The sequence below is a fragment of the Nuphar pumila genome, chromosome 12 (genome assembly GCF_984573655.1).
Source record: "Nuphar pumila chromosome 12, dmNupPumi1.hap1.1, whole genome shotgun sequence".
In the NCBI taxonomy this organism is placed as follows: Eukaryota; Viridiplantae; Streptophyta; class Magnoliopsida; order Nymphaeales; family Nymphaeaceae; genus Nuphar; species Nuphar pumila.
In genome coordinates, this window is record NC_143260.1 from 15,150,361 (window position 1) to 15,175,785 (window position 25,425).

The following is a 25,425-nucleotide window of genomic DNA, read 5'->3' on the forward strand; positions in this document are numbered from 1 at the left end:
TTATCTTTTCATTAGAATTCTATATCATCTTTTTATTCTTCCTTGGAGCTTTTTCTAGCGGCCATTGAAGTTGCTTCAAGATGCTAGGATAGGAGACGAAGGTGTTGGTGGTTCCGAAAACATGTTTCAGGTAGGATTCAATCTATGCATAGCATAAATTGAATGCAAACGCATAAACCGTGCGTCTTGTCTATTTTACGGGTTGATCCATGATGGATCAGATCTAGAATAGGTTTGAAAAAGGTTTTTAAAGTGTTTTAAATTCATTATCATGCTTTAAAACAGATTTACAAAACCATTTTTGGTAAATGTATGTTCATACGGTCAAACCGAAAAATCGAGTAACCAGAAATACATAGTTTTGTGTTCTTACATAATTTTAAATGATTAAATCTTTGTTATCAGCATGAATGAATGCATATTTGCTTTTTTGCATGTATTTACATTATGAATAATGTCTCTGTAAATTTATTTTATGCATTTCATGGTGTTTTCACATGTTAGCATCTTAAACTAGTTATTTTGTGCAAAAATCATGATTTTTTTTTATAATTTCGATTCCAAGGCATGTATAATGATCATATGATGTCTCTTTATGATTGCATATGATGTTTACATAGCGTCCATGGGTTGATGCATGACTAAAAATCGTTATTCCATGTTGATGCTTGAGTTTTTTTGTTTTCCTTATAATTTATATTATATTTCTCGTGATTTCTTGATTTTCTTGACCGATCTATCGTAGTAAAATAATTCTACCTCTCAAATCAAAACACTAATGACCAAATCCTTTCATGAAGGCCTTCCAGACATCTGAGAAAAAATATTGGGCCTTATTGGTGGTACGAAAGTGAGGGTTATGATTGCTGCAACCCAAGACAAAAATTATGTCATGCGTGCAAAGACCGTAACAATTTCCAACTTTTAAGATTAACCATAACAATATAACATCCATCATTACACCTACATCTTAAGCATAAATTACAAAATCCCACAACTTATACTTAGTTTTGTCATATGTTTGGGATAGTTGGATGCTTGCCAAAGGACTAAGCTCGATAAATATACATTCTTTACAAGATTCTCATAATTTCATTCAACAACTCCTTCTACATCACTTCCAAGTGCTTGTTTAACTTCACAACCAACGACTTTGTATTCAACATTGCAAGCAACTAAGTAAACATTGTCACTAAATAAAATCGATTCTACATCATTATTATCCAAAACATTTATTTATATTTGTTAGCTATCTATGACGGGAGAATAACTATACGAGAGGCTTAATAACTCTTTCGCATAACTGGTTTTATGAGATATCAAAGCCATAAATTTGTTAAAGCTATTATTTTTGGAGATCAATATAGATCTTCAATTTGTATAATTAGTGTTATAGAAGCCATCATTAATTGTCTATACCAACCATATAACATATCATTCATCTAATGAAATATAGCTTATGAGAAAAGGCTATCCATATACATTTCATTCATTTAATTAATGTAACTACCTACAATAACCATTATGAAAACCAACTATCCACAATAACCCCATATCCTATATTAAATGTTTGTGCACAGTAAACCCTAACCCCATTACACAAAAACAAAAATATAAAATATTAACTAAAGAACAAGCAATCAAACATAAATCATCTACAGCACAAACAAATATATATCTATGAAAAAATTCTAAACATAACAAACCCTAAATGATAAATCTGGTGGTATATATTAAATAAAATATAAGAAAACATACAAAAAACATCTATATCAACAACCAAACATAAATACACACGAGGCTATTAAATGTTTATATCTACAAGCAAAAAAAGTTTAGAATTAAATAAAATAATATGCATATATATTGTTTGTATAAAATTCACTTTTCAACCTAATCGGGAAAGTCGATGCAAAGCATACAACAACCTCATCAGTATTTTACGAGAATCACTATAAGGGCAGAAGGGAAATGCTAGTGGTTCTAGAGGAAAAAGGATTATGGTTCATTCCATAAAGAAATGACAACAAAGAAACAAAATGATTATGAACTTCACACTATATATGTGAATTTAGTGAAATATTTGTGAAGTTTCAAGAAGTTTTAGTTACAAGAAGTTCACGAATGAGGCTATGCGAATTTCATACTATATATGAAAATTTAGAAAAATATTAGAGAAGTTTTGATGAGTTTCAATTACTTAAACTTCATAGATTTGATTATGCAGACTTCGTTCTATATATGCAAATTTGGTGAAATATTTGCAAAGTTTCGAGAGGTTTCAATTACAAGAAGTTCATGAATTTGGTTATGCAGATTTCATGAGGTAAAAAAACATGTAAATCTACCTTTTTGTGAGAGTTTGCGATACTCGAAGAATGTACCTATATATATCACGTGAAATAGAGGTTTGCTCTTGTGAAGGGTAAAATTGTGCTAAAAATGTCAAACATATGCAAATTTGAACATAAGGCAGATTTTGAAAATTATAAAGCATATCGAAAAATGTCATACAACATGATCATTTCTCGTTGATACTTTATACTTCTAGATATGATTATTTAGAATTCAAAGTAGACTTTATATTTTTTTTGCATGTAAAAAATAATTGCACAATTAGTGTATTATTATTTGATTTTTTATATTTTTTGATAAATTATTATTTTTATATTTTCTTGAGAGTTTTTTGATAAAAACTGGAGAAAAAGATGTATTTTTAAAAATCTCACGAGAAATTCAATCATACACCACCTAGTCGGATTCGGATCTGGACCCACCCATTTTGACGGAGGTCCGACCCGTTGACACCCTATGCAGCATTAGTCCCCAAGCACGGCTCACAGCAGCTTGTGGGCGCTGACAAAGTTCGGCGGCGTAAAAAATGATAACGATCGCAGCGTCGTCCATCTCTCGAGGCGGTTACTGCTCCAACTATTTGAAGCGTTCGTTTGCCGCTTCCTCTCCCCGCGCTGCTGCGGCTTCCTCGTTGTTAAGGAGTAGGACGCCGCTTCGTGCTTCCAATTGCGTTCTGGGAGGACCAATGACGACTGCGACCCACGACGCAGGAGGAGGAGGAGGAACGGAGAGGGAAGACGAAGAAGAAGACGAAGGAGGAGGAGGTGGGGAAGTGGTTGCAGTGGAGATTGGAGAAGAGGAGTGGAGGGAATGGAGGATCACTTCTTCGTGGTCGGCAAAGATACCGGCGATGCTATTGGAAGCTGTCGAGGGTTTGAAGTCTTTGGAGAGAGAAGCGGGATGCCCCATAAAGTTCGGTGGCCTCGGAGGCAAACTTCGGGTAACAAATCTCTCTCTCTCTCTCTCTCTGCTGCTTGTGCAAAGGGTCCAGTTTCATCTTCTTGGCTAAATGTTGTTGCCCATTGGTTTCTGCGACGCTTCCTCATGTGTGAATTATAGTATTGTGTAACTTGGTGCCCATGAGTTTCTGAGAGGCCATAGGTTAATGGTGGAATTGTTGAAGGGTTTTTGTCCTTTGGAACGAAGTGTAGATAACGAAGAAACTATGTGAATATTTGGCAAAGAATTGTTCTGCATGAGTAGGTGAATGAGCCATTGTGCTAGAAGTTTTCGTTCGGTCAGATGCTAATTGCTATGTGTTGGATGTAGCTTATAGCCGATATACCGTCATTGTAAAACTTGATTCATGAGTTGTGATTGTACCGAGATTATACTATTTTGAATGTAGCTCACTGCCTTCCACTTCCCCAAATCCATCAAAGCATCATATTCCAAGTGAATGGGCATATTGAATAGATATTCAAAGTGCTTCCCCACTGCATGTCGCACTGGTGTTATAACTAGGAATAATTCCATCATATTCCACATGCATATAAGACCGTCTGCAGCACAAGAAGTCCATTTTTATGATCTCCACTGAAACGTACCTTTCACTATCCATTAAATTCGTAATGACTTCTAATAAACTATCCAATCATCGCTGCAGTTGAATATGTAGCTCAATTTCCCCACACGTCTGATATAAGAAATGCACTAAAGCTTGACAAAAGGAGGCCGTGCACTCACTGCCTGTTGAGCATCAGAATCCACTATTTTTTTTAAACCCAATTTAACAATTTAAGCCTTTTAAGGTGTTTGATCCGAAATGACACTCCAGGCTGGTGCTGGAACTGATTAAAAAAGGTTGATGGAGTAATTGTGGAAGCACGAGCTGATATGGGAAGCATGTGCATTGACCATACACATACTCCACTTTCTTAATTGGGTGGTGCTGTTGCTTTAACATTCTTGACTGTATCTTTTAATATTGGGCCTAGTCCTATTTACCGAATAACTGCTATAGATCCCATATTATGTTTTTGATAGTCTTAAGCATGAAGAACAGATGCAAACATTACTATTCTGGCTTGAAGAAAAATGCAAATGATAAGAAGTTTATATTATGCCCCAGATTTGTTAGGCTACGGTTATTTCTAAAGAAGTTGCTTTCAATTTTTCCTTTAGAGATTCAACAGTTGGAACATAAATTTAGCACTATATTAGTATATTTTCATAGGACACTGAATTTGCAAAAGGTTCTTTGGAAGTTCAACTTAATTTGTTATTATCTAAACAAAGGAATCCATGAGAATATTAGGTTTTAAAACTGTTGGGTGACTTTTGGGCCTTTCACATCCAAATTATGGTGGATATTAATATTTATCTAAAAGACCTTACAACACACTATGAAAACCAATCTCTTGGTTGAAAAACCAAATCTAGTCTAAGATTAAAAACAAAACAAAACTTGTGTTTTCTTGTCAAATGTATTTAAACTTTTTGGAAAAATTTGCTTCTGAAGCAGTGTTATTAAAAACGCGCCTCAAGGTGCAGAAAGCGCGCCTCGCCTCAAGGCGAGGGGCTTTATGCCTTGAGGCGCACGCCTCGAGGTGAGGCGCGCCTCACATTGAAGTGTACACATTTTAAATTTTCGTAGTCAAATTTAAGCATTGCTTAAAAAGCAATTTTAAATTAGTTGAGGCCCACATTCCTCCTTCACACACGCTCTCCCCTCTCCTCTCCCACTCGCTCTCCCTCTCTTCACGGTCCTGGTGATGCTTCAAGTCATCAAGATCAGCAAACAAGACCCACCTAAATCAGCTTGCCTGTTGATCTTGACTGTTGATCTTGACTTTTGTACAGAAAGGATACTTACTGGAGGTTTTGGTTATCTGCATGGACGCTGGGCTCAAGGATTTGGGGAGATGGTTTCATATTGTCGGGGCCTTCTGCGACACCGTTTCCATTATAGTTACATGTCTTTTGGACCTTTGGGTGTTCGTGTTTCTTACCCTATTTGTTTGTCAGGCATCTAGGAAATTGGAGTGTCTGGCAGCCGGCTTTTGTCTTGCTTTTCATTTTCCCCTTGTTTCTTTTTGTTCAGTTATTAATGATCTAAAGTTCTTGGATATAAGTATGTCAAGCTTTCCCTTGGTGCCAAGTATTATTGCTCCTTAAATATATGGAGTGAATCGAAACCATTTTTGTAACTCTGGTTTGTAATGTGTGTTATTGATTTTACTTTTTCTTTGATAGTAGCCTGACCTTCCATGAATTGTGTCCTTGTTTACGCTTCTTTCTTTATCATTTGGTATGGAGGGCCGACAACTTTTGGATGAAAGTTTGAATCGAGCCAATAATTTGCCTACGTACAGCTTTTGACAGCAGTTGTGGATATCTACACGTTATTGCAGCATTCTTGTGATGAGGACTTTCTGAGACATTATCGTCACCCATATTTGATGGAGATAGCTTACTTACTTCTGGACTGCCATTTTACTCCTAACCAAAAACAGTGGTCGTCTTGCTTATGAGGAGGTTTTACTCAGTGTTAAACAATCTGAATTGCTAGTGGTGTCTGTATGTATTGCTAGTGGCTGCATTAACAATCTGCATTGCCTAGGGTCCTGGCTTGATAACCCTAGTCCAATACAGCTTTATACGTGTTGCACACTGATACAGCATTTGGCTGTCAACAAGTTGGAGTTCCTATATTGAAGTCAAGAGACGATATTTTGGAAAGCAGAAGCTGAAATTTGATTTGAATACATGAATTTGATACGTTATGCAAGAGATTTACATCATATTGGGAAGAGCAATAATTGCCATCATTACAGACAGTGGTGGTAATGGTATATACTATGATACAAGCGTTATGATGGGATCACCAATTTGGCTTCAGTCGTGCCCTGTCAACCATGAATTTGGGCATTGATTTGCCGTGGTTTTCCTCCTAGGCATTTTATTTCTTGTTGGTTGCTGCTTCATCAATAAAGTATTTTTTATTTATTTATAATTTTAGATAATTTTTATAGTTTTTTTAAGTTAATTTTTTTGAGGCTTACGCTTTACGCCTCGAGGCTTACGCTTTACGCCTCGAGGCTTACGCTTTACGCCTCAAGGCTTACGCCTCGCCTCAGATCTTTGTGGAGTGCCTCACTACGCCTCAACGCTTTTCACAACACTGTTCTGAAGTAATTGTGGATACTGATAATGATAACTACGAGACACACATATACCATCGTTCTTTTCGAAAACTTCCCTTGTTGTACAGCTTGAAGCCTTGAACCTATGTTGTTTGCACTCTATATCTCATGCACATCTTCATTCCATTGTTCACTTCAAAACTCTCAGCTGTGTCACATGGACACTCCACTTAGCATGCGTATCCGTGTCGACATGACACAACACTTGAACACTCCAGGACACTTCATTATATAGCAACCTCAAAATATATTTTTATTTTGACCATCATCATCATTATCATTATCATTATCATTATGATTATCATCTTGCCATATCTTGTTTACATGGGATTGACTTTATCATTTCATTTGTTCATTTGTTAATTCACAAAGCCATATATGGACTTCATCAACATCTTTTGTAGCTCTATTTGCGGTCTCCCTTCAAATCTTTATGGTTTTCCCTTTTACTATATTCTTTGTGTTGTGCTGCTCCAAGCCTCTAACATATTCAAACTGTTGTACAGAATCCCTTACTCTTCTACTGGTGCTTCACCTAACCACTCTATATTTTACTCATTCTCTTTGTCCTTTGTTACTCCAGACAACTACCTTAATGTGCTCTGTTCAACTACATGCACTTTCTCTTGTAGTTTTTAGTTTTCAAATACTCAACACTATATAGTAATATGGGGCTTAGTGTAGTTTTGTAACAGATACCAATCAAAGAATCACCGGATATAAAAAACATGCAACAAGCTTCTCTCCACTTCATGGTCGGATATGGATCAGTAGTACTTTAAGCTATGGTAATCTTGTAATATTCATTCATCTTGTTATGTATTAGGTTCTTTCCTATTGATATGGTATGTTGTATACAATGGTGTTGTGTAAACTGCCTAATATCTTAGTTTAATATATTCTAATGGTGGATTACCTTTGGGCTGCCAACATCTCTTCCCTCTTTGTCTATCTCCTTCTATTCATGGTGAAGTTGCGACCAGCAGTCACTTATGAGGTAAACATGTCTGCAATTTCTTCTGTTGATATTCTTTCTCACATTTTTTTATTAGCGGGAAATTCTTTTTCTTCTTCTAATCTTCTCCTTGAGGTCCTAGATTCTTATATTTCTTCATCCCTCTTGTCTTTCATTTATCATTTTGTGTATTTTATTTCTCACATTTGGTTTCTGATATGTTGTTCTTGAGTGGTGTCTGTGATATAACTCCTGCAATATAACCAGTTATCTTATTTATTCTTGTGTTATTGTGTCTTGGATTGACTTGGACGTTAACTTGGCTTAGAGCTTCTTGATACTTTGGCTGCTGCAACATGAAGTAAAAAGAATATGAGGGCTGGAGGAATAACCATCTTTTCTCTGTTCATGTTGGTGGAAAATTCTTTGGTGTTGATGAGGTTGCTTTTAGTACTTGGATGGTGAAACTGCTCCCATGAGAATGTGCTACTTTTCTTCTTTTTTCTGGTCTTTGACTGGATTAATATTTACTGGAAATCTGTTTTACATTGTCCTGTGGGCATGGAAAAAGTGCTTTTGCTGAGTTGTTTTACTGAGACTGTAGGGCCATGAATTTGGACAAGAATAGATTGTTCTTTAGTAGGTTGATATTCTTTTAATTGCACTATTTGTTGTCGCTTTGTATTTCATGTCTTTAATAGACACACAAACTTTGAAAAAACCTTAGCTTGTTTGGTTTCTCTGTGATTTTATCCTTGTTTATTGTTTATTCAGGGCACTTTAAAAGCTCAAGAGGAAACACAACACAGAGCTGTATACCAGGCTCTTGTAGACTCTGAAAAGAAGCTGCAATTCTTTGCTGCTCGTCAAATAGCTTGTCGTGTACTTGGGGGTAGGGGATATCTTTGCCAAAAGGTATCCATTTGTTCAGTTTTCAGACTTAGCTATTGTTGGTATTTTATTCTTCACTACTTCTCTTCCTTTTTGTTCTCACTTAGAGAAATATCTTTACATGACCTTTGTTTTCTCCTTTGCCTAATAAAGCTTGTGATAGGTTGCATGGAAGCTTGAAATTCTTTGATTTGCATATTCTGAGATATCCTATGTTTAGTTAAGTATAGGCTACCTTCTAGTTGCACTGGAGGGACGGCATGGATAACAAAAAATTTTCTCACTTGGGGCACCGAACTTGCAATCAAATTGGCATATTAGTGAATTACCTTATTACTCTTGACGAACATGCATTGTGGCTGCTCGAAATATTTGAAAGCTGTGTTGGTCTTTAGAAATATCTAATCGCGACAATTTGGTGGCACATATATAGTGATCATATATTGCCACTTCAATCAGTGCTCATTTAAGTTATTGCATTTATGTAGTGATGGGAATTTATGTGACTACATAACAGTTCTTATTTATCAATTAGTTGATTTTATTAATTAGTCAATTAGATTCTTGTATAATACTAAAAATATGATTGATTGAGTTTAACTTGAAAAATAGTTCTAAAATGAGTAAAACATCATGAGCACATAACTTTGAGGTGCTTAATGGCATGGTCCTTGTATTGACAGACAAAATGATCCTCTTCTTTACATTCTCATGAAACATTCCATGCTACCACGTGACATTTCATCCCTACTTATCACAAGAAGTGGTGTAATATAGTATTGTACCTTATCCTGCATCCTTTGTCACCAGGACACTAGTAGAGGTCCAGCACATCTGTGTCCGGTGGTGGCTGACCTTGACATTGACATTGCTTAGACAGATATTTTCAAACTTCAGAGTGTTTTGCACTATTGAATATGCTGGAGATGACATGTCAACTTTGGACACCATATGGCACTCTCTTTTAAAGTTAAGGAAATGTTTGATACTTTGTAAACTACCTTTTGTTTTCTCAAACATCAAGTATGTAGTGAACATATATGACCTTTCACACCAAATACTTTTGAGTTTTATTTTCTAAAATAACCTATAATTTTTTCATTTAAACTTCACAGATTTTACAATTTGCCTATTTGTTAATTTTTTTATCCTATATACTTTCCCTCTGTGAGAAAATGGTTGGAGAGGAGAGAGACACTCTGATGGCTGTGTGAGAATACCCAATTCAAGGTCTGCGGTTGCTTCTCATTAAGTATATAGTATATACAGATACAAAATTAGGGTACGAAAATACCCATTACATGATATGTTAGAATTATAACATGCCACTAATGAGCATGTGTTTAAACAAAACAAATTGAGTTTGGATTCTTAGATCCAGACCCAGTCATGAATGACGTCTTTTCACCCCCCCTCAAGTTGTACATGGTTTTGGACCATGAACAACTTGCCTTTTAACATCAAAAAACTGTCCTTGATAAGTTCTTTTGTAAACAAGTCAGCAACTTGATCAGCATTCCGTACATATTTTGATTCAATTTCCTTCTCTTTGACCTTCTATCTTATAAAATGTTGATCAATTTCAATTTGCTTGGCACGACTGTGGTAGATAGGATTGAATGACATGTTGATAGTACTTTGATTGTCACACAAGAGAATGCTTTTAGAAATCGATTCTCTTACTTCTGTTAACAGGTGTCTGATCCATGTTACTTCGGCTGTAGCAATTGCCATTGATCTATATTTAGCTTTTGTGCTCGACCTGGCTATGGCCTTTTGTTTCCTACTGCTCAAGGAGACAAGATTTAGGCCAATGAAAACACAATATACTGAGACTGGCCTACGCTCGTCTGGGTCTCCCGCCCAATCTGCATATGTGTAAGTAAGAAGTTCATGCATGTGATGGCCATGCATACTCTTTCTGTACAGAAGACCATCTCCAATAATTCCTTTCAAATATCAAAGAATGCGTTTAACAACTTCCATATGCCCAATATGCGGTTCAAGCATGAACTGAGATACTTGATTGACAAAATAGACAATGTCAGGCCGAGTGAAGGTAAGATACTAAAGCATTCCTACTATCCTGCGATATCTTGTAGGATCCTCATATAAATCTTCATCATGGGAACTGAGTTTTTGATGAAGTACACTTGGTGTGCTTAGAGGCCTGCAATCTGTCATACCTGCCTTGCTAAGAACATCAACGATATACTTATGTTGAGTAAGTGTCATGCCTTCAGAAGTCCTGTCAACTTCTACTCCAAGAAAGTATCGCAGTTTACCATGATTCTTCATCTTGAATCTATGGTTCAAAAGTTCTTTAACCTGTTCAATATGTTCATTAGAGTTACCTGTAATGATAATGTCATCAACATATATCAATAACATGGTAACTATATCTTTGCATTTGACAATGAAAAGAGAATGGTCAAGAAGAGACCAACTAAAGCCATATTTTTCTACTTCAAGAGAGAAACTATCAAACCAAGATCGAGATGCCTGCTTCAGACCATATATAGCTCTCTTTAACCTGCACACGTATTCTTTAGAGTTCCCTTCTGCATACCTAGTGGACTACTCCATGTATACTTTCTCCTTCAGAGTTTCATGTAGAAACACATTTTTCACATCCAGTTGGCTGAGAGTCCACTGATGCTCAACAACCAATGATAATATGATACAAATAGTGCCTATTTTCATGACTGAACTGAAGGTCTCATCATAGTCTTGTTATTGCTCCTGTGTGAAGCCTTTAACAGCCAGCCTAGTCTTGTATCGCTCGATAGTACCATCTGACTTATACTTTATCTTATACACCCACTTTGATCCAACCACATTTCGATTGTGTGGTCTGAGAACAATATCCCAAGTGCCACATTCATGAAGAGCCTCCATTTCTTCGTTCATAGCTTCAATCCATCTCTTAGAATTTATTGCTTGATAAAATGTTGTGGGTTGATCTTCCTTGCCCAAAGAGGTGAAGAAGAGTTGAAAATCCATCGTGAAGTTCTCATAACTAACCCACCTATCAATAAGATGTCGAGATCGGGTAGACCTTCTGTGAACAGGTGATTGAATGAAAATAAGAGGAGAATTCTGCTCCTGATTAGAGCTAGGAGGAATCTCCTTCTCATGATGAGAGTAAACAATGCCTTTATATCTTTCGGGGGCCAATAGTGGTTCAGAATTCACACTTTCCTGAGTTTTTTGTACAACAGTAGATACATTTCCCTTATCTCTTTGATTACATTCAGAAGAACAAATATCATCAATGCTAGAAAAGAGTTCTGAGTTCAACCAAGGGTGATAAACTTCAATTTCAGGAGGTGTGTTAACATTATGACCAAAATTTGATTCGTCAAACACAACATTTCTAGATATTTTGATGCACTTGCTCACGGGATCATAACATTTGTAATCATTAGCGTACCCCACAAATCTGCACTTTAAGGCCTTATCCTGAAACTTGTGCCGCATTGAACTGTCAACATGAACATAACATACACATCCGAATACACGCAAATCATGATAATTTGGATGCACACCATGCAAAGAGAAATAGGGTGATTTGTTTTCCAATATATTAATTGAAAATCGATTTATAACATAGACTGCTTTATGAAAAGCCTTTGCCCAGAAGGTAACTAGAAGATTACTATCATGCATCATGGTCATTGCACTCTCGACACTATGGCAATGCTTTCGTTCAGCAATCTCATTATGTTGAGGTGTATGAGGGCAAGACACCTACCTGTTTATTCCATTTGTCTGGAGGAAACTAATAAAGTCATTTGAAGAGAATTCACCCCCTTCATCACATTGGAAACAAATAATATTCTCAGAGAATTGATTTTGAACAAAAAAATGAAAATTCTGAAACAACTTGAAGGTTTCAAATTTACTTTTCATAAAGAAGATCTATGTATATCGAGAATAGCTATGAACAAAAATGAGATAATATCTAGTGCCAGACCTGGAAGGAACCGGAGACGGACCCCAAACATCAGAACATATAATTTCAAATGGTCTTCAAGCTCTTTTATTAATAGAATGAAAAGGAAGAACATGACTCTTACACTTAAGACAACTAGAACATTTTTTATTATCGACACTTAAATTTAGACTTGACTTGGGAATAAGACTATTTGAAACAAGCTTATCAATAAAGCGACTACTATAATGACCTAGACGACCATGCCAAAGATTCGGCTCAATACATTAAGAAAGATTAAAAACACTCTCAGGAGGAACTAAAGATGATGACGTGAGCTTCAAGATGGAATCAACAGGCTGAACACGAGAGGAAGGATTCTCTTGGAACATGTACATATTCTCTTGACGTTTTTCTTCAACGAACGTTTCCCTCGTGTGAAGGTCCTTAACATGAACAAAAAAAAGGAGTTAACTCAACTGAAGCATTAATGTCATCTACAAGCTTAGAGACAAAAACAATATTTTTCTTGATATTAGGAGCATGAATGACATTTGAAAGAGCAAGAAAAGAGTTGGACATAGGAATTACAAAATTTTCAACGTGCGAAATATGGTGGTGAGACCCTGTTAAAATACATGTAATCTATATATATATATATATGTTTATATATATATATATATTTTGTCTAATATACTCAATAGGGGTATTTTAGTCATTTCACAAGTACCTGATAGGGGTACTTGTTATTATCCATTTATTTTTGTAATTATTTTTGCACTTTATTTTTCTTTTTGTTTTTTTGTTCACATAAGGGACCCCACCATGGAGTCGATGGGGCCCCCAACGACTCCATGGGGAGCCCCCTAGGTGGCTCTTCTTTTAAGGCCATAAGGCTATCCCTCCTCTCCTTCTTTGTGTATATATAGGGGTGAACCCCTCTTGTATTTTTCACTCTTGAGAGCTCTCTCTCTTTTCAATAAGAGACATTTATATTTTTATGTTGTGTTGTCTCTTTGTGGGTTTGGGTGTTACCCCCTTTGTTTGTTCATTGGTGGGTATTGTAAGTGCGTATCGCACTCTTTGGTTTTCCGCATATTTCATTACATGGTTTCAGAGCCTTGTGTATGCTCTTCTTCTTAATATAGCTAGTTGAATAGTTATATATTGTTGTTTTCTTTTTATATCTCTCTTCGTTTGTCCTCTTGTGAGTGATTAAATGGAAGGGGAACAAAAGATTGATCTCTCCTTCAAGCTCATTGGCTCCAACTACATGATGTGGGTCGCCACCATGGAGAACAACCTCAAAGGTAAAAAACTTTGGAGATACGTTATGCGCACCATTCTGGAACCACAACTCCAACTCACCAAGATGGATGGTGATCAAGAAAAAGCTCTTGAAGGAAATGCCCGCATGAAGGCCATTGAAGATCACCAATCTAAAGTGGAAGATTGGGAAAGTAAGCATGCGAAGATTCTTGCTTGGTTCATGAACAATGTGGAGCTCAAAATTTGCGCTAACATTGCTAAGTTTCGGATGGCTAATAAAGCATGGTTCTTTATGAAAGGTAATGTTTACTCAAAAAGACTTTGCTCGTCAATTCTTTCTCCAAGAAAAAATCCGAACTATCAAGCAAGGAGAAATGAGTGTAAGGGATAACTTTAACACTCTTGGACCCTTATGGGATGAGCTATCTTTACTAGAACCAAAGTGGGTTTCTAGTGTGGATGTGGAACTAAGAAGAGAACAAATGGAAAAAGAACACTTTTTTCAATTTTTACATGGGCTTAGGCCCGAATATGAACAAGTTAGATCTTCCCTTCTTCATAGATCTAAGCCTCTTCCATTGGAAGATGCCATAGCCGAAATATGTCAAGAAGAAACTTGTCTTGGCATGATTAAAGGAGGAGATGATGTTTTGGCCGTATCTAAACCCGACAACTATGTGAAAGCATATAAGCCTTCACACTTTGGAAGGCAAAATAATTATAATGACAACTATAGAAAAGCCATTTGCCATCATTGCCAAGAACCGGGTCATATAAGATCTAATTGCTTTAAGTTGAATGAAGCATCTAAAAATAAGGTTGCCTCCATTGAAGAAGCTACTCAAAAGAAAGAGAAAACTATCAAAGGGAAGGAGTCCTTTTCTCTTGCTCAACTATCGGAAGCACTACAAACTCTACTCAAGATACCATCAACCTTGGGTGCCGCCATAGCTTCTTCCTCTCCTCCAGGTATGTCTTCTTGGATCCTTGACTCTGAAGCTTCCTTTCATATGACTCATCTTGAAAATGAGCTTTTTGATTTGTGTAATAACTATAAAAACTCTTATGTTTCAACTGCCGATGGTACATCTTTACAAGTAAAAAGTTTTGGAACGTTAAATTTTTTCAAAGATTTCTTTGTGCCAAACGTGAGAGTGGTACCTCAACTTAATTTAAATCTTCTCTCTGTTGCTCAAACATGTGATCATGGATGTGAAATCTCCTTCTCAACTAAGGATTGCTCTATACAGGATCTTCGGTCCGGGAAGCAGATTGGGCAAGGCCATAGGAGGGGAGATCTCTATTACATGAGCAACTTGAAACTTCCCACTAACTCTTTTTTGTAATTATGTCCAAGATAAAAATATAGAAAGTTGGCAACAAAGACTTGGACATCCAAGTTTCTCAAAAATGTACTCCTTTCCATTTGGAAAGAAATTTTGTAATGAGAAACATTTTGTTTGCAAGAGTTGTATTTTTGGCAAAATAAAATCCACTCTTTTTCCAAATCGAACTTTTGTGTCCAAAAGACCATTTGATTTAGTCCATTCAGACGTTTGAGGCCCTTCTCCGGTTATGTCTAAAGGAGGATACTCCTATTACGTTACTTTCATTGATGACTACACTAGGTATGTGTGGATCTACTTTCTCAATTTAAAATCCGAAGTCTTTGACTTCTTCAAGAAATTTCATATGATAGTCAAAAATCAATTTTCAAGTAATATCTCTACTCTTAGATCCGATTCGGGTGGAGAATATCTATCAAATGAATTTCAAAATTATTTAGAAATAAATGGAATTTGTCATCAAAGATCGTGTCCTAGGACTCCTCAACAAAATGGTTTAGCCGAAAGAAAACATAGACACATCATGGAAACCACTAGGACACTCCTTATTTCCAAGAAAATTCCAAAGAGTTTTTGGGCCGAAGCCGCCTTAACCTCAACTTACTTGATAAATAGAATGATATCTTCATCCTTACAAAATACATCTCCATATGAAAAAGTATTTGAAAGAACACCCAATTTCAATAGATTAAGAATTTTTGGGTGTAAATGTTTTGTCCTTACACATAAAAGAGACAAATTATCTCCTAAAGCTATTGAATGTGTTTTCTTAGGATATGGAGAAAATCAAAAGCGTTTTAGATGTTTTGACTTGAAAAATAACAAACTCTATGTATCCAAAGATGTAACATTTTTGGAAAATGAAAATGGTTTTGTGAAAACTAAAGATATTGACGAAAGCGAATATGCTTTCTTATTTGATCTTCTCTCTCAAGAAGATGAGACTCGTCAAGAAGAAGAAATCTCTAATGAGTTGTTGAATGACCTAGAGGATATTCCTCTTAACAATGATGAAAATGAAAGTAATAGACCAATCCAAACCTATGTTAGGCGTGATCAACAAGCTCAAATGAGTGCCTTAGAAAAATACTCTCAAGGTTCCAACATAGAAGAAACCTCTTTAATGAGATCCGGCCGAATCTCCAATCCCCCTAATAGTTATGTCACACGGACTCGACTCCAAGGTCGCCGCACCCGCGTCGACACGCACCGACACGGGTGCGGACACGGGTGCGGCTCGGACTCGGTCAACCCGACCCTGGGTGTGGTCAACGCACCCAGGGTCATTTTGGTCCATTTTTTGAATTTTTTTTTTGATTTTTTTTTTAAATTTTCTGGGCTACAGCTGTAAGGAAAAAACCCATCACAACTAAAAAACCTGTACACTTTCAAGTTTTAAGTACAGAATGGGCACAACTCAAGTTTTTGTGGTTTTTTCCTGTATGAAGAAAGTGAATTATTACAGTGTATGAAGAAAGTGCCCAAAAGTGAATTATTCCTGTATGAAGAAAGTGTACAGAATGCCTTCACAACTCATCACCTGTCCCCTAATGGGCACAACTTTGACCGAGTCTTATATATATATATATATATATATTTTAATATATATATAGCCGAGTCCCCGTGTCCAAAATTTTTGAAATTGCGCCGCACCCGTGTCGCACCCGCACCCGCACCCGCACCCATGTGACATAGCCGAATAGGTTTGTTTCCTATGAGTCTCTAACTCCAAGGTATAGAGTGTGTCTAATTGCGTTACACTCATTTCATGAACCTTCACATTATAATAAAGCCAAAAACATTCCCCAATGGGTTGAAGCCATGAACTTAGAGCTTAGTGCCCTTGAAAAGGCAAAAACTTGGGAAATAACTTCATTACCCACTGGAAAGAGATCGATTGGATGTAGATGGGTCTTCAAAATTAAAACTAAAAGTGACGGTTCATTAGAACGCTATAAAGCCCGATTAGTAGCAAAATGATACGCTTAAGAATACGATATAGACTATGAAAAAACTTTCACACCCGTAGCTAGGATGACTAGTGATAGGACTCTTATTGTCGTTACGTCAGTTAAAAAATGGCATATCTATCAATTAGATATTAAGAATGCATTCCTAAATGGTGAATTAAATGAAAAGGTTTACATGGATCCCCCATCAGGAGTATGTATTGGTAAAAATAAAATTCTCAAACTTAAAAAGACATTAAATGGTTTAAAGCAAGCCCCAAAGGCTTGGCATGATAGATTTAGTAATGTAATGACAAGTTTGAATTTTCGTTCATACTATACTGACACTGCTTTGTTTATGAAAAGTGAAGGGTCTTCAGTAGTTATTCTACTACTTTATGTTGATGATATGATCATCACTGGAAGTGATGAGCAAAGAATTAATGATATTAAAAAATTTTAAAAGAAAATTTTGACATTTCTGACCTTGGTTTCTTAAGATATTTTTTAGGAATTTAAGTGGCGTACTCTCCTCGAGGGTACATTCTTTCTCAGATGAAACTTGTTGCTGACATTTGTTCCAAGTCTGGTATCTCCGATGATAAGAAGATAGAAACTCCTGAAGTCATCAATGCAAAGTTAAGATTGGAAGATGGAACACAGCTCGAGGATCCTACTCCCTACCGTCAACTTGTTGGGTCTCTAACCTACCTATCCATCACTCGGCCAGACATAGCTCATGCCGTCCACTCTGTCAGTCAGTTTCAACATGCACCTACAACCGTGCACATGAGTGCAGTCTTAAGGATCATCAGATACATCAAAAACACCATAACTAAGGGAGTTTTTCTTTCCTCATCCTCATCACTTGATTTAATTGCTTATACTGATGTTCATTGGGGAGGAAATCCCAATGACAGAGTCTCACTACGGGTTTTTGTGTTTTCTTAGGTGACTCTATGATTTCTTGGAGATGCAAGAAGCAGGACAAAGTATCATTATCCTTAACAGAAGCGGAATATCGTGCTATGGCCACTACAACAATGGAGCTTGTATGGCTAAGAAGTCTCCTCAGTGATATGGGCATTGTCATCTCTACTCCTTCGAAGATGTGTTGTGACAACAAAAGCGCAATTTATATTGCAAGCAATCACACCTTCCATGAGCGTACTAAGCATATCGAGATGGACTGCCATTACGTACGTGATGAATACCTAAAAGGAACCATAGCACTTCCTTACGTCACATCCGAGTACCAATTGGTGGACTTCTTCACTAAAGCCCTTGCTGCTCCTCGTTTTTTGTTTCTCAACAAGCTTTCGGTTTTATCCTCGTAAAGCTTGAGGGAGGCTGTTAAAATACATATAATATATATATATATATGTTTATATATATATATATTTTGTCTAATATACCCAATAGGGGTATTTTATTCATTTCACAAGTACCCGATAGGGGTACTTGTTATTTTCCATTTAATTTTGTAATTATTTTTGCACTTTATTTTTCTTTTTCTTTTTGTTTTTTTGTTCACATAAGGGGCACCACCATGGAGTCGATGGGGCCCCCAACGGTCACATTTGTGACCGTTGGGGGCTCCCAACGACTCCATGGGGAGCACCCTAGGTGGCTCTTCTTTTAAGGCCATCCCTCCTCTCCTCCTTTGTGTATATATAGGGGTGAAGCCCTCTTGTATTTTTCACTCTTGAGAGCTCTCTCTTTTCAGTAAGAGACATTTATATTTTTATGTTGTGTTGTCTCTTTGTGGGTTTGGGTGTTACCCCCTTTGTTTGTTCATTGGTGGGTATTGTAAGTGCGTATCACACTCTTTGGTTTTCCGCATATTTCATTACAGACCCATCTTCAGTGACTATACTATTTCTACCAATATAAGGAACAAGAATCAACATACCAAGTGCCTTGATAATTCTGTTTGATATTCAATTCAGCCAATGCAGATAATAGCAATTCTTTGACTTCTCCACTATTCTTCAATGTATCTATTCCCTTTCTTGTCTCCAATTGTTTGCCTCTATTTTGCGGGTTAAACCATCAATTTGCCTTTATGTGCCCATTTTGTTGCAGAGAAAGCCGATATGTATTGTCCTTTGCCTTTGCAGATTAGGAGGCATACTGAGAGTAGGTAATATTCCATGAGCTCCTTGTCCATTCCTCTCTTGACCGCCCCTTTCTCGAGATTCATACCTGCCACGTCCTCGACCATAGGTAACTCCTGTGGCAAGAACGTCGTGTGCTCAAATGAGGTTGTGATTACCTTCAGAGAATCCCTTTAAAGTCATCTCATACTGTAAGAGCTTAGCACGAAGGTCTTTAAATATAGGTAAGCTTGGCAAACACAACAAGGAAGTAACCATCATATGATAATCGGGTCCCAGCCCGCTGAAAGTTTGTTGCACCATATCTTTGTCACTGACCGTGCAACCCACGATGGTGAACTAATCCGTGATAGTCTTCATTTTGTTTAAGTATTCTATGTCAGTCATGGAGTCCTTTTTCAACATTTGAAACTCTTTCTTTAAAAATAAAACTCTAGCCTGATAAACTTAAGAATACGTTTGAACAAGACGATGCCATAACTGCATAGCTGTGCAGTCATCTGAGATTGCCACAAGCACCTCTTGAGACAGGGTGAAAGTGATGTAAGTAACCAAAGCTTGATCTCGCTTCATCCAGGATATATATGTAATGAGATATGCGGAAAAACAAAGAGTGCTATAAGCACTTACAATGTCCACCAATGGATAAGCAAAAGAGATGACACCCAAATCCACAAAGGGACAACACAACATAAAAATATAAATGTCTCTTATTGAAAAGAGAGAGAGCTCTCAAGAGTAAAGAATATAAGAGGGGTTCACCCCTATATATATATACAAAGAAGGAGAGTGTGAGGGGTGGCCTTAAAAGAAGAGCCACATAGGGGGCTCCCCATGGAGTCGTTGGGAGCCCCCAAAAGTCGACTCAATGATAGGACCCCTTATGTGGGTAAAAAGATAAAAAGAAAAAAGAAAAAAAATAAAGTGCAAAAATAAATACAAAAAGGGGAAAATCACAAGTACCCCTATTGGGTACTTGTGAAATGACTAAAATACCCCTATTGGGTATATTAAACTATATATATATATAAATATATATGGATTACATGTATTTTAACACCCTCCCTCAAGCTTTACGGGGATATAACCGAAAGCTTGTTAACTGTTAAGGAGAAATATAAATTGAGGAGCGACAAGGGCTTTAGTGAAGAAGTCTGCCAACTGGTACTCGGATGTGACGTAAGGTAGTGCTATGGTTCCTCTTAGGTATTTATCACATACGTAATGACAGTCCATCTCGATGTGCTTAGTACGCTAATGGAAGGTGTGATTGCTTGCAATATAAATTGCGCTTTTGTTGTCACAATACATCTTCAAAGGAATAGAGATGACAATGCCTATATCACTGAGGAGACTTCTTAGCCATACAAGCTCCATGGTTGTAGTGGCCATAGCACGATATTCCGCTTCTGTTAAGGATAATGATACTTTGTGCTGCTTCTTGCATCTCCAAGAAATCATAGAGTCACCTAAGAAAACACAAAAACCCGTAGTGAGACTCTGTCATTGGGATTTCCTCCCCAATGAACATCAGTATAAGCAATTAAATCAAGTGATGAGGATGAGGAAAGAAAAACTCCCTTAGTTATGGTGTTTTTGATGTATCTGATGATCCTTAAGACTGCACTCATGTGCACGGTTGTAGGTGCATGTTGAAACTGACTGACAGAGTGGACGGCATGAGCTATGTCTGGCCGAGTGATGGATAGGTAGGTTAGAGACCCAACAAGTTGACGGTAGGGAGTAGGATCCTCGAGCTGTGTTCCATCTTCCAATCTTAACTTTGCATTGATGACTTCAGGAGTTTCTATCTTCTTATCATCGGAGATACCAGACTTGGAACAAATGTCAGCAACAAGTTTCATCTGAGAAAGAATGTACCCTCGAGGAGAGTACGCCACTTAAATTCCTAAAAAATATCTTAAGAAACCAAGGTCAGAAATGTCAAAATTTTCTTTTAAAATTTTTTAATATCATTAATTCTTTGCTCATCACTTCCAGTGATGATCATATCATCAACATAAAGTAGTAGAATAACTACTGAAGACCCTTCACTTTTCATAAACAAAGCAGTGTCAGTATAGTATGAACGAAAATTCAAACTTGTCATTACATTACTAAATCTATCATGCCAAGCCTTTGGGGCTTGCTTTAAACCATTTAATGTCTTTTTAAGTTTGAGAATTTTATTTTTACCAATACATACTCCTGATGGGGGATCCATGTAAACCTTTTCATTTAATTCACCATTTAGGAATGCATTCTTAATATCTAATTGATAGATATGCCATTTTTTAACTGACGTAACGACAATAAGAGTCCTATCACTAGTCATCCTAGCTACGGGTGTGAAAGTTTTTTCATAGTCTATATCGTATTCTTAAGCGTATCATTTTGCTACTAATCGGGCTTTATAGCGTTCTAATGAACCGTCACTTTTAGTTTTAATTTTGAAGACCCATCTACATCCAATCGATCTCTTTCCAGTGGGTAATGAAGTTATTTCCCAAGTTTTTGCCTTTTCAAGGGCACTAAGCTCTAAGTTCATGGCTTCAACCCATTGGGGAATGTTTTTGGCTTTATTATAATGTGAAGGTTCATGAAATGAGTGTAACGCAATTAGACACACTCTATACCTTGGAGTTAGAGACTCATAGGAAACAAACCTATTAGGGGGATTGGAGATTCGGCCGGATCTCATTAAAGAGGTTTCTTCTATGTTGGAACCTTGAGAGTATTTTTCTAAGGCACTCATTTGAGCTTGTTGATCACGCCTAACATAGGTTTGGATTGGTCTATTACTTTCATTTTCATCATTGTTAAGAGGAATATCTTCTAGGTCATTCAACAACTCATTAGAGATTTCTTCTTCTTGAGGAGTCTCATCTTCTTGAGAGAGAAGATCAAATAAGAAAGCATATTCGCTTTCGTCAATATCTTTAGTTTTCACAAAACCATTTTCATTTTCCAAAAATGTTACATCTTTGGATACATAGAGTTTGTTATTTTTCAAGTCAAAACATCTAAAACCCTTTTGATTTTCTCCATATCCTAAGAAAACACATTCAATAGCTTTAAGAGATAATTTGTCTCTTTTATGTGTTCGTTTTCCATTTGTTCTTTTCTTAGTTCTACATTACACTAGAAACCCACTTTGGTTCTAGTAAAGATAGCTCATTCCCATAAAGGTCCAAGAGTGCTAAAGTAATCCTTTACACTCATTTCTCCTTGCTTGATAGTTCAAATTTTTTCTTGGAGGAAGAATTGACGAGCAAGGTCTTTTTGAGTAAACATACCTTTCATAAAGAACCATGCTTCATTAGCCATCCGAAATTTAGCAATGTTGGCGCAAATTTTGAGCTCTACATTGTTCATGAACCAAGCAAGAATCTTGGCATGCTTACTTTCCCAATCTTCCACTTTAGATTGGTGATCTTCAATGGCCTTCATGCGGGCATTTCCTTCAAGAGTTTTTTCTTGATCACCATCCATCTTGGTGAGTCGGAGTTGTGGTTCCGGGATGGTGCCCATAACATATCCCCAAAGCTTTTTAGCCTTGAGGTTGTTCTCCTTGGCGATGACCCACATCATATAGTTGGAGCAATTAAGCTTGAAGGAGAGATCAATCTTTTGTTCTCCTTCCATTTAATCTCTCACAAGAAGACAAACAAAGAGAGATAAAAAAAACAATATATAACTACTCAACTAGCTATATTAAGAATCAAGAGCATACACAAGGCTCTGATACCATGTAACGAGATATACGGAAAAACAAAGAGTGCTATAAGCACTTACAATGTCCACCAATGGATAAACAAAAGAGATGACACCCAAATCCACAAAGGGACAACACGACATAAAAATATAAATGTCTCTTGTTGAAAAGAGAGAGAGAGCTCTCAAGAGTAAAGAATACAAGAGGGGTTCACCCCTATATATACACAAAGAAGGAGAGTGAGGGGTGGCCTTATGTCCTTAAAAGAAGAGCCACATAGGGGGCTCCCCATGGAGTCGTTGGGAGCCCCCAACGGTCATAAATGTGACCGTTGGGGGCCCCATCGACTCAATGGTAGGACCCCTTATGTGGGTAAAAAGACAAAAAGAAAAAAGAAAAAAATAAAGTGCAAAAATAAATACAAAAAGGGAAAAATAGCAAGTACCCCTATTGGGTACTTGTGAAATGACTAAAATACCCCTATTGGGTATATTAGACTATATATATAAATATATATGGATTACATGTGTTTTAACAATATACTCTGGATTTTTAACAAAAGTAATGGAAGTGTCACCCTCTCCAGTCTTGCCATCTTGTGATATGAACCCTGGAGGAACAAAAATAGAGCCATCTAGATGTCCAGAAAGATCTCGACTTCTTATGAAGGGGATGATTTGTCTTTTCCAGGTGAGAAAATTAGAATTATTCAGTTTTTCAGATACAAGTTGGCTAAGAAAGTAGGAAGAAAGGCCAGATTGAGGAAAAAAAAGAAGCCATAGGCGATTGAAGGTGAAAGCAAAGGAGAATTAGAAACAAGAGTGGAGTAAAACGAAAGGAGTAATTTCATAACCAATATATAATTTCAGAGTAAAAGACTAGCAAACAAAATTCAGAAATAAATTTCAGAACCAATATGTAATTTCAGAGAACACGGCTGCCTTTTTTTTACAGCAGACCCGAGACAGAAACCTAGGTTATGCAGTAAACTTATCTGAATAAAGATTAGTCAATAAAATGCAAAACAAAACACGTTATTTGAATGTAACGTGTTTTTCTTTTCGAAAAATGCAAAGAAGAATAAAAGAAAAGAAATCCGAGAAGAAAGAGATCTGAGAAAAATCTCAGATCTGAATCTGGTCTTACGTCAATCTGAAGAAAAAGAACGATATGGACGTGATATCAACTTGTGAAATCATGCAAAAGATCAAAATAGGGAATAGAAGAATACGTTGGAGAATAGAAGAATAAGGAGAGAAACTTGTTAAAATATTATGTCTCTTTTAACTGTAAACTGAAATACCCATCAGGGGTATTTCAGTCCTTTTACTCAATAGGTGTCAGCCACCCTAATGAGCTAACATTTTTACTTTTTCTTTTTTTTATTTACTTTTGCTTTTTACACTTTTTTTTTTCTTTTTGACTGTTGTGAAAGGGACACCTCCATATAGCTGTTGGAGCTGCCCCAACAGTCACAAATGTGACCGTTGGGTGCAGCTCCAACAGTCATATTGAGCTGTATCTGTGGCTTCTTTTTGCATTATAAATAGGCCTTAGTGGCCCTTGTAAACATATTCTTTTTTGTGAGTGCATATGCAATATTGTAAAGCCCCTCTTGGGAACTTATGAATTGAAGTTCATTTTGTTTCATGCTGTTGTGCATGTGTATCCGTGCCTTCGTGCACTTGTGAGTGTTCTCCTTTGTGCCTTTGTGCACTCTTTGTATTTCTTGTATTGTGGTGTTACACACAATCTCTTTTTGTAGAGATTTTCACATGGTATCAGAGCAAGGTTGTTTGGAGAAAAAAATTGGTGTGATTCTTCTCAATATCAAGTGCCTCGAAAAACGTGCCTTCAACTTTTTGGTGATTGGAGTGGAGGCTCTTCTTCGTTCAATATTTTAGAAGATTACTACAACAAGAAAGATTTAAAATCTTATTGTGGTACATATTCTTTTCTTTCTTCTTTCCTCTCTAATGGGTGAGAAAGACTCCCATTTTTCTCTTGGTTTCAAGCTAAATGGCTCAAATTATCATGTGTGGGCCGGAAATATGGAAGCTCACATCAAAGGGAAAGGGCTTTGGGGTTACATTCAAGGCTCGATTCCGGAACCCGAGCCTAAAATTACTTTGGTTAAAGAAGGAGAAATCAAAATCCTTGAGGGAGATGAAAGAACTAATGCTCTTGAGGAATATAGTAGGAAACATGAGCAATGGGAAATGAAAAATTTTAAGATCTTGTCTTGGATTTTCTCTTCCGTTGAGACAAGGATTAATGCCAACATTATAAAGTTTAAAAAGGCTTCTCAAGCGTGGGAGTATCTTGAGAAGATGTATACTTCTAGGAACTTGTCCCATAAGTATTATCTTCAAAAGAGAGCGTTAACTCTTGTTCAAGGTGATATGTCTATAAGAGAGTATTTTGCGGAACTCTCTTCAATTTGGGATGAGCTTGCCATGCTTGAACCCAAGTGGAGTGGAGAAGCCATAGAGCTTCGTCATAAGTAATTAGAAGAAGACCGATTCTTCAATTTTTTGAATGGGCTAAGGCCCGAGTTTGAGCAAATAAGATCTTCTCTCCTATCCTCTTTTACCTCTCATTCTCTTGAAGATGTCTTAACTAAATTAAGTGGAGAGGAAACCCGTATGGGCATTAGCAAGCAAAATCCTAGTGTGCTTGCAATGTCCACAAATCAAGAAGAATGTGATGGTGTTAATGCCGTTTCTAGACCCGGTAACAATTTAAGAAT

General features: G+C 36.8%; 1 protein-coding gene across 3 annotated transcripts in view; it reads left to right on the forward strand.

Moving 5' to 3' along the window:
- The first annotated feature begins 2,858 nt into the window (after positions 1-2,858).
- LOC149820094 (DTW domain-containing protein) overlaps positions 2,859-25,425 on the forward strand; it is an 85,036-nt gene continuing 62,469 nt past the window's right edge. For all 3 annotated transcript variants that reach the window (XM_089982494.1, XM_089982495.1, XM_089982496.1), the window contains exons 1-2: positions 2,859-3,295; positions 8,230-8,370. In XM_089982494.1, the coding sequence (XP_089838620.1) occupies positions 2,882-3,295; positions 8,230-8,370 (555 nt within the window). In that variant the 5' untranslated portion in view covers positions 2,859-2,881. The remainder of the gene's footprint in view (positions 3,296-8,229; positions 8,371-25,425) is intronic.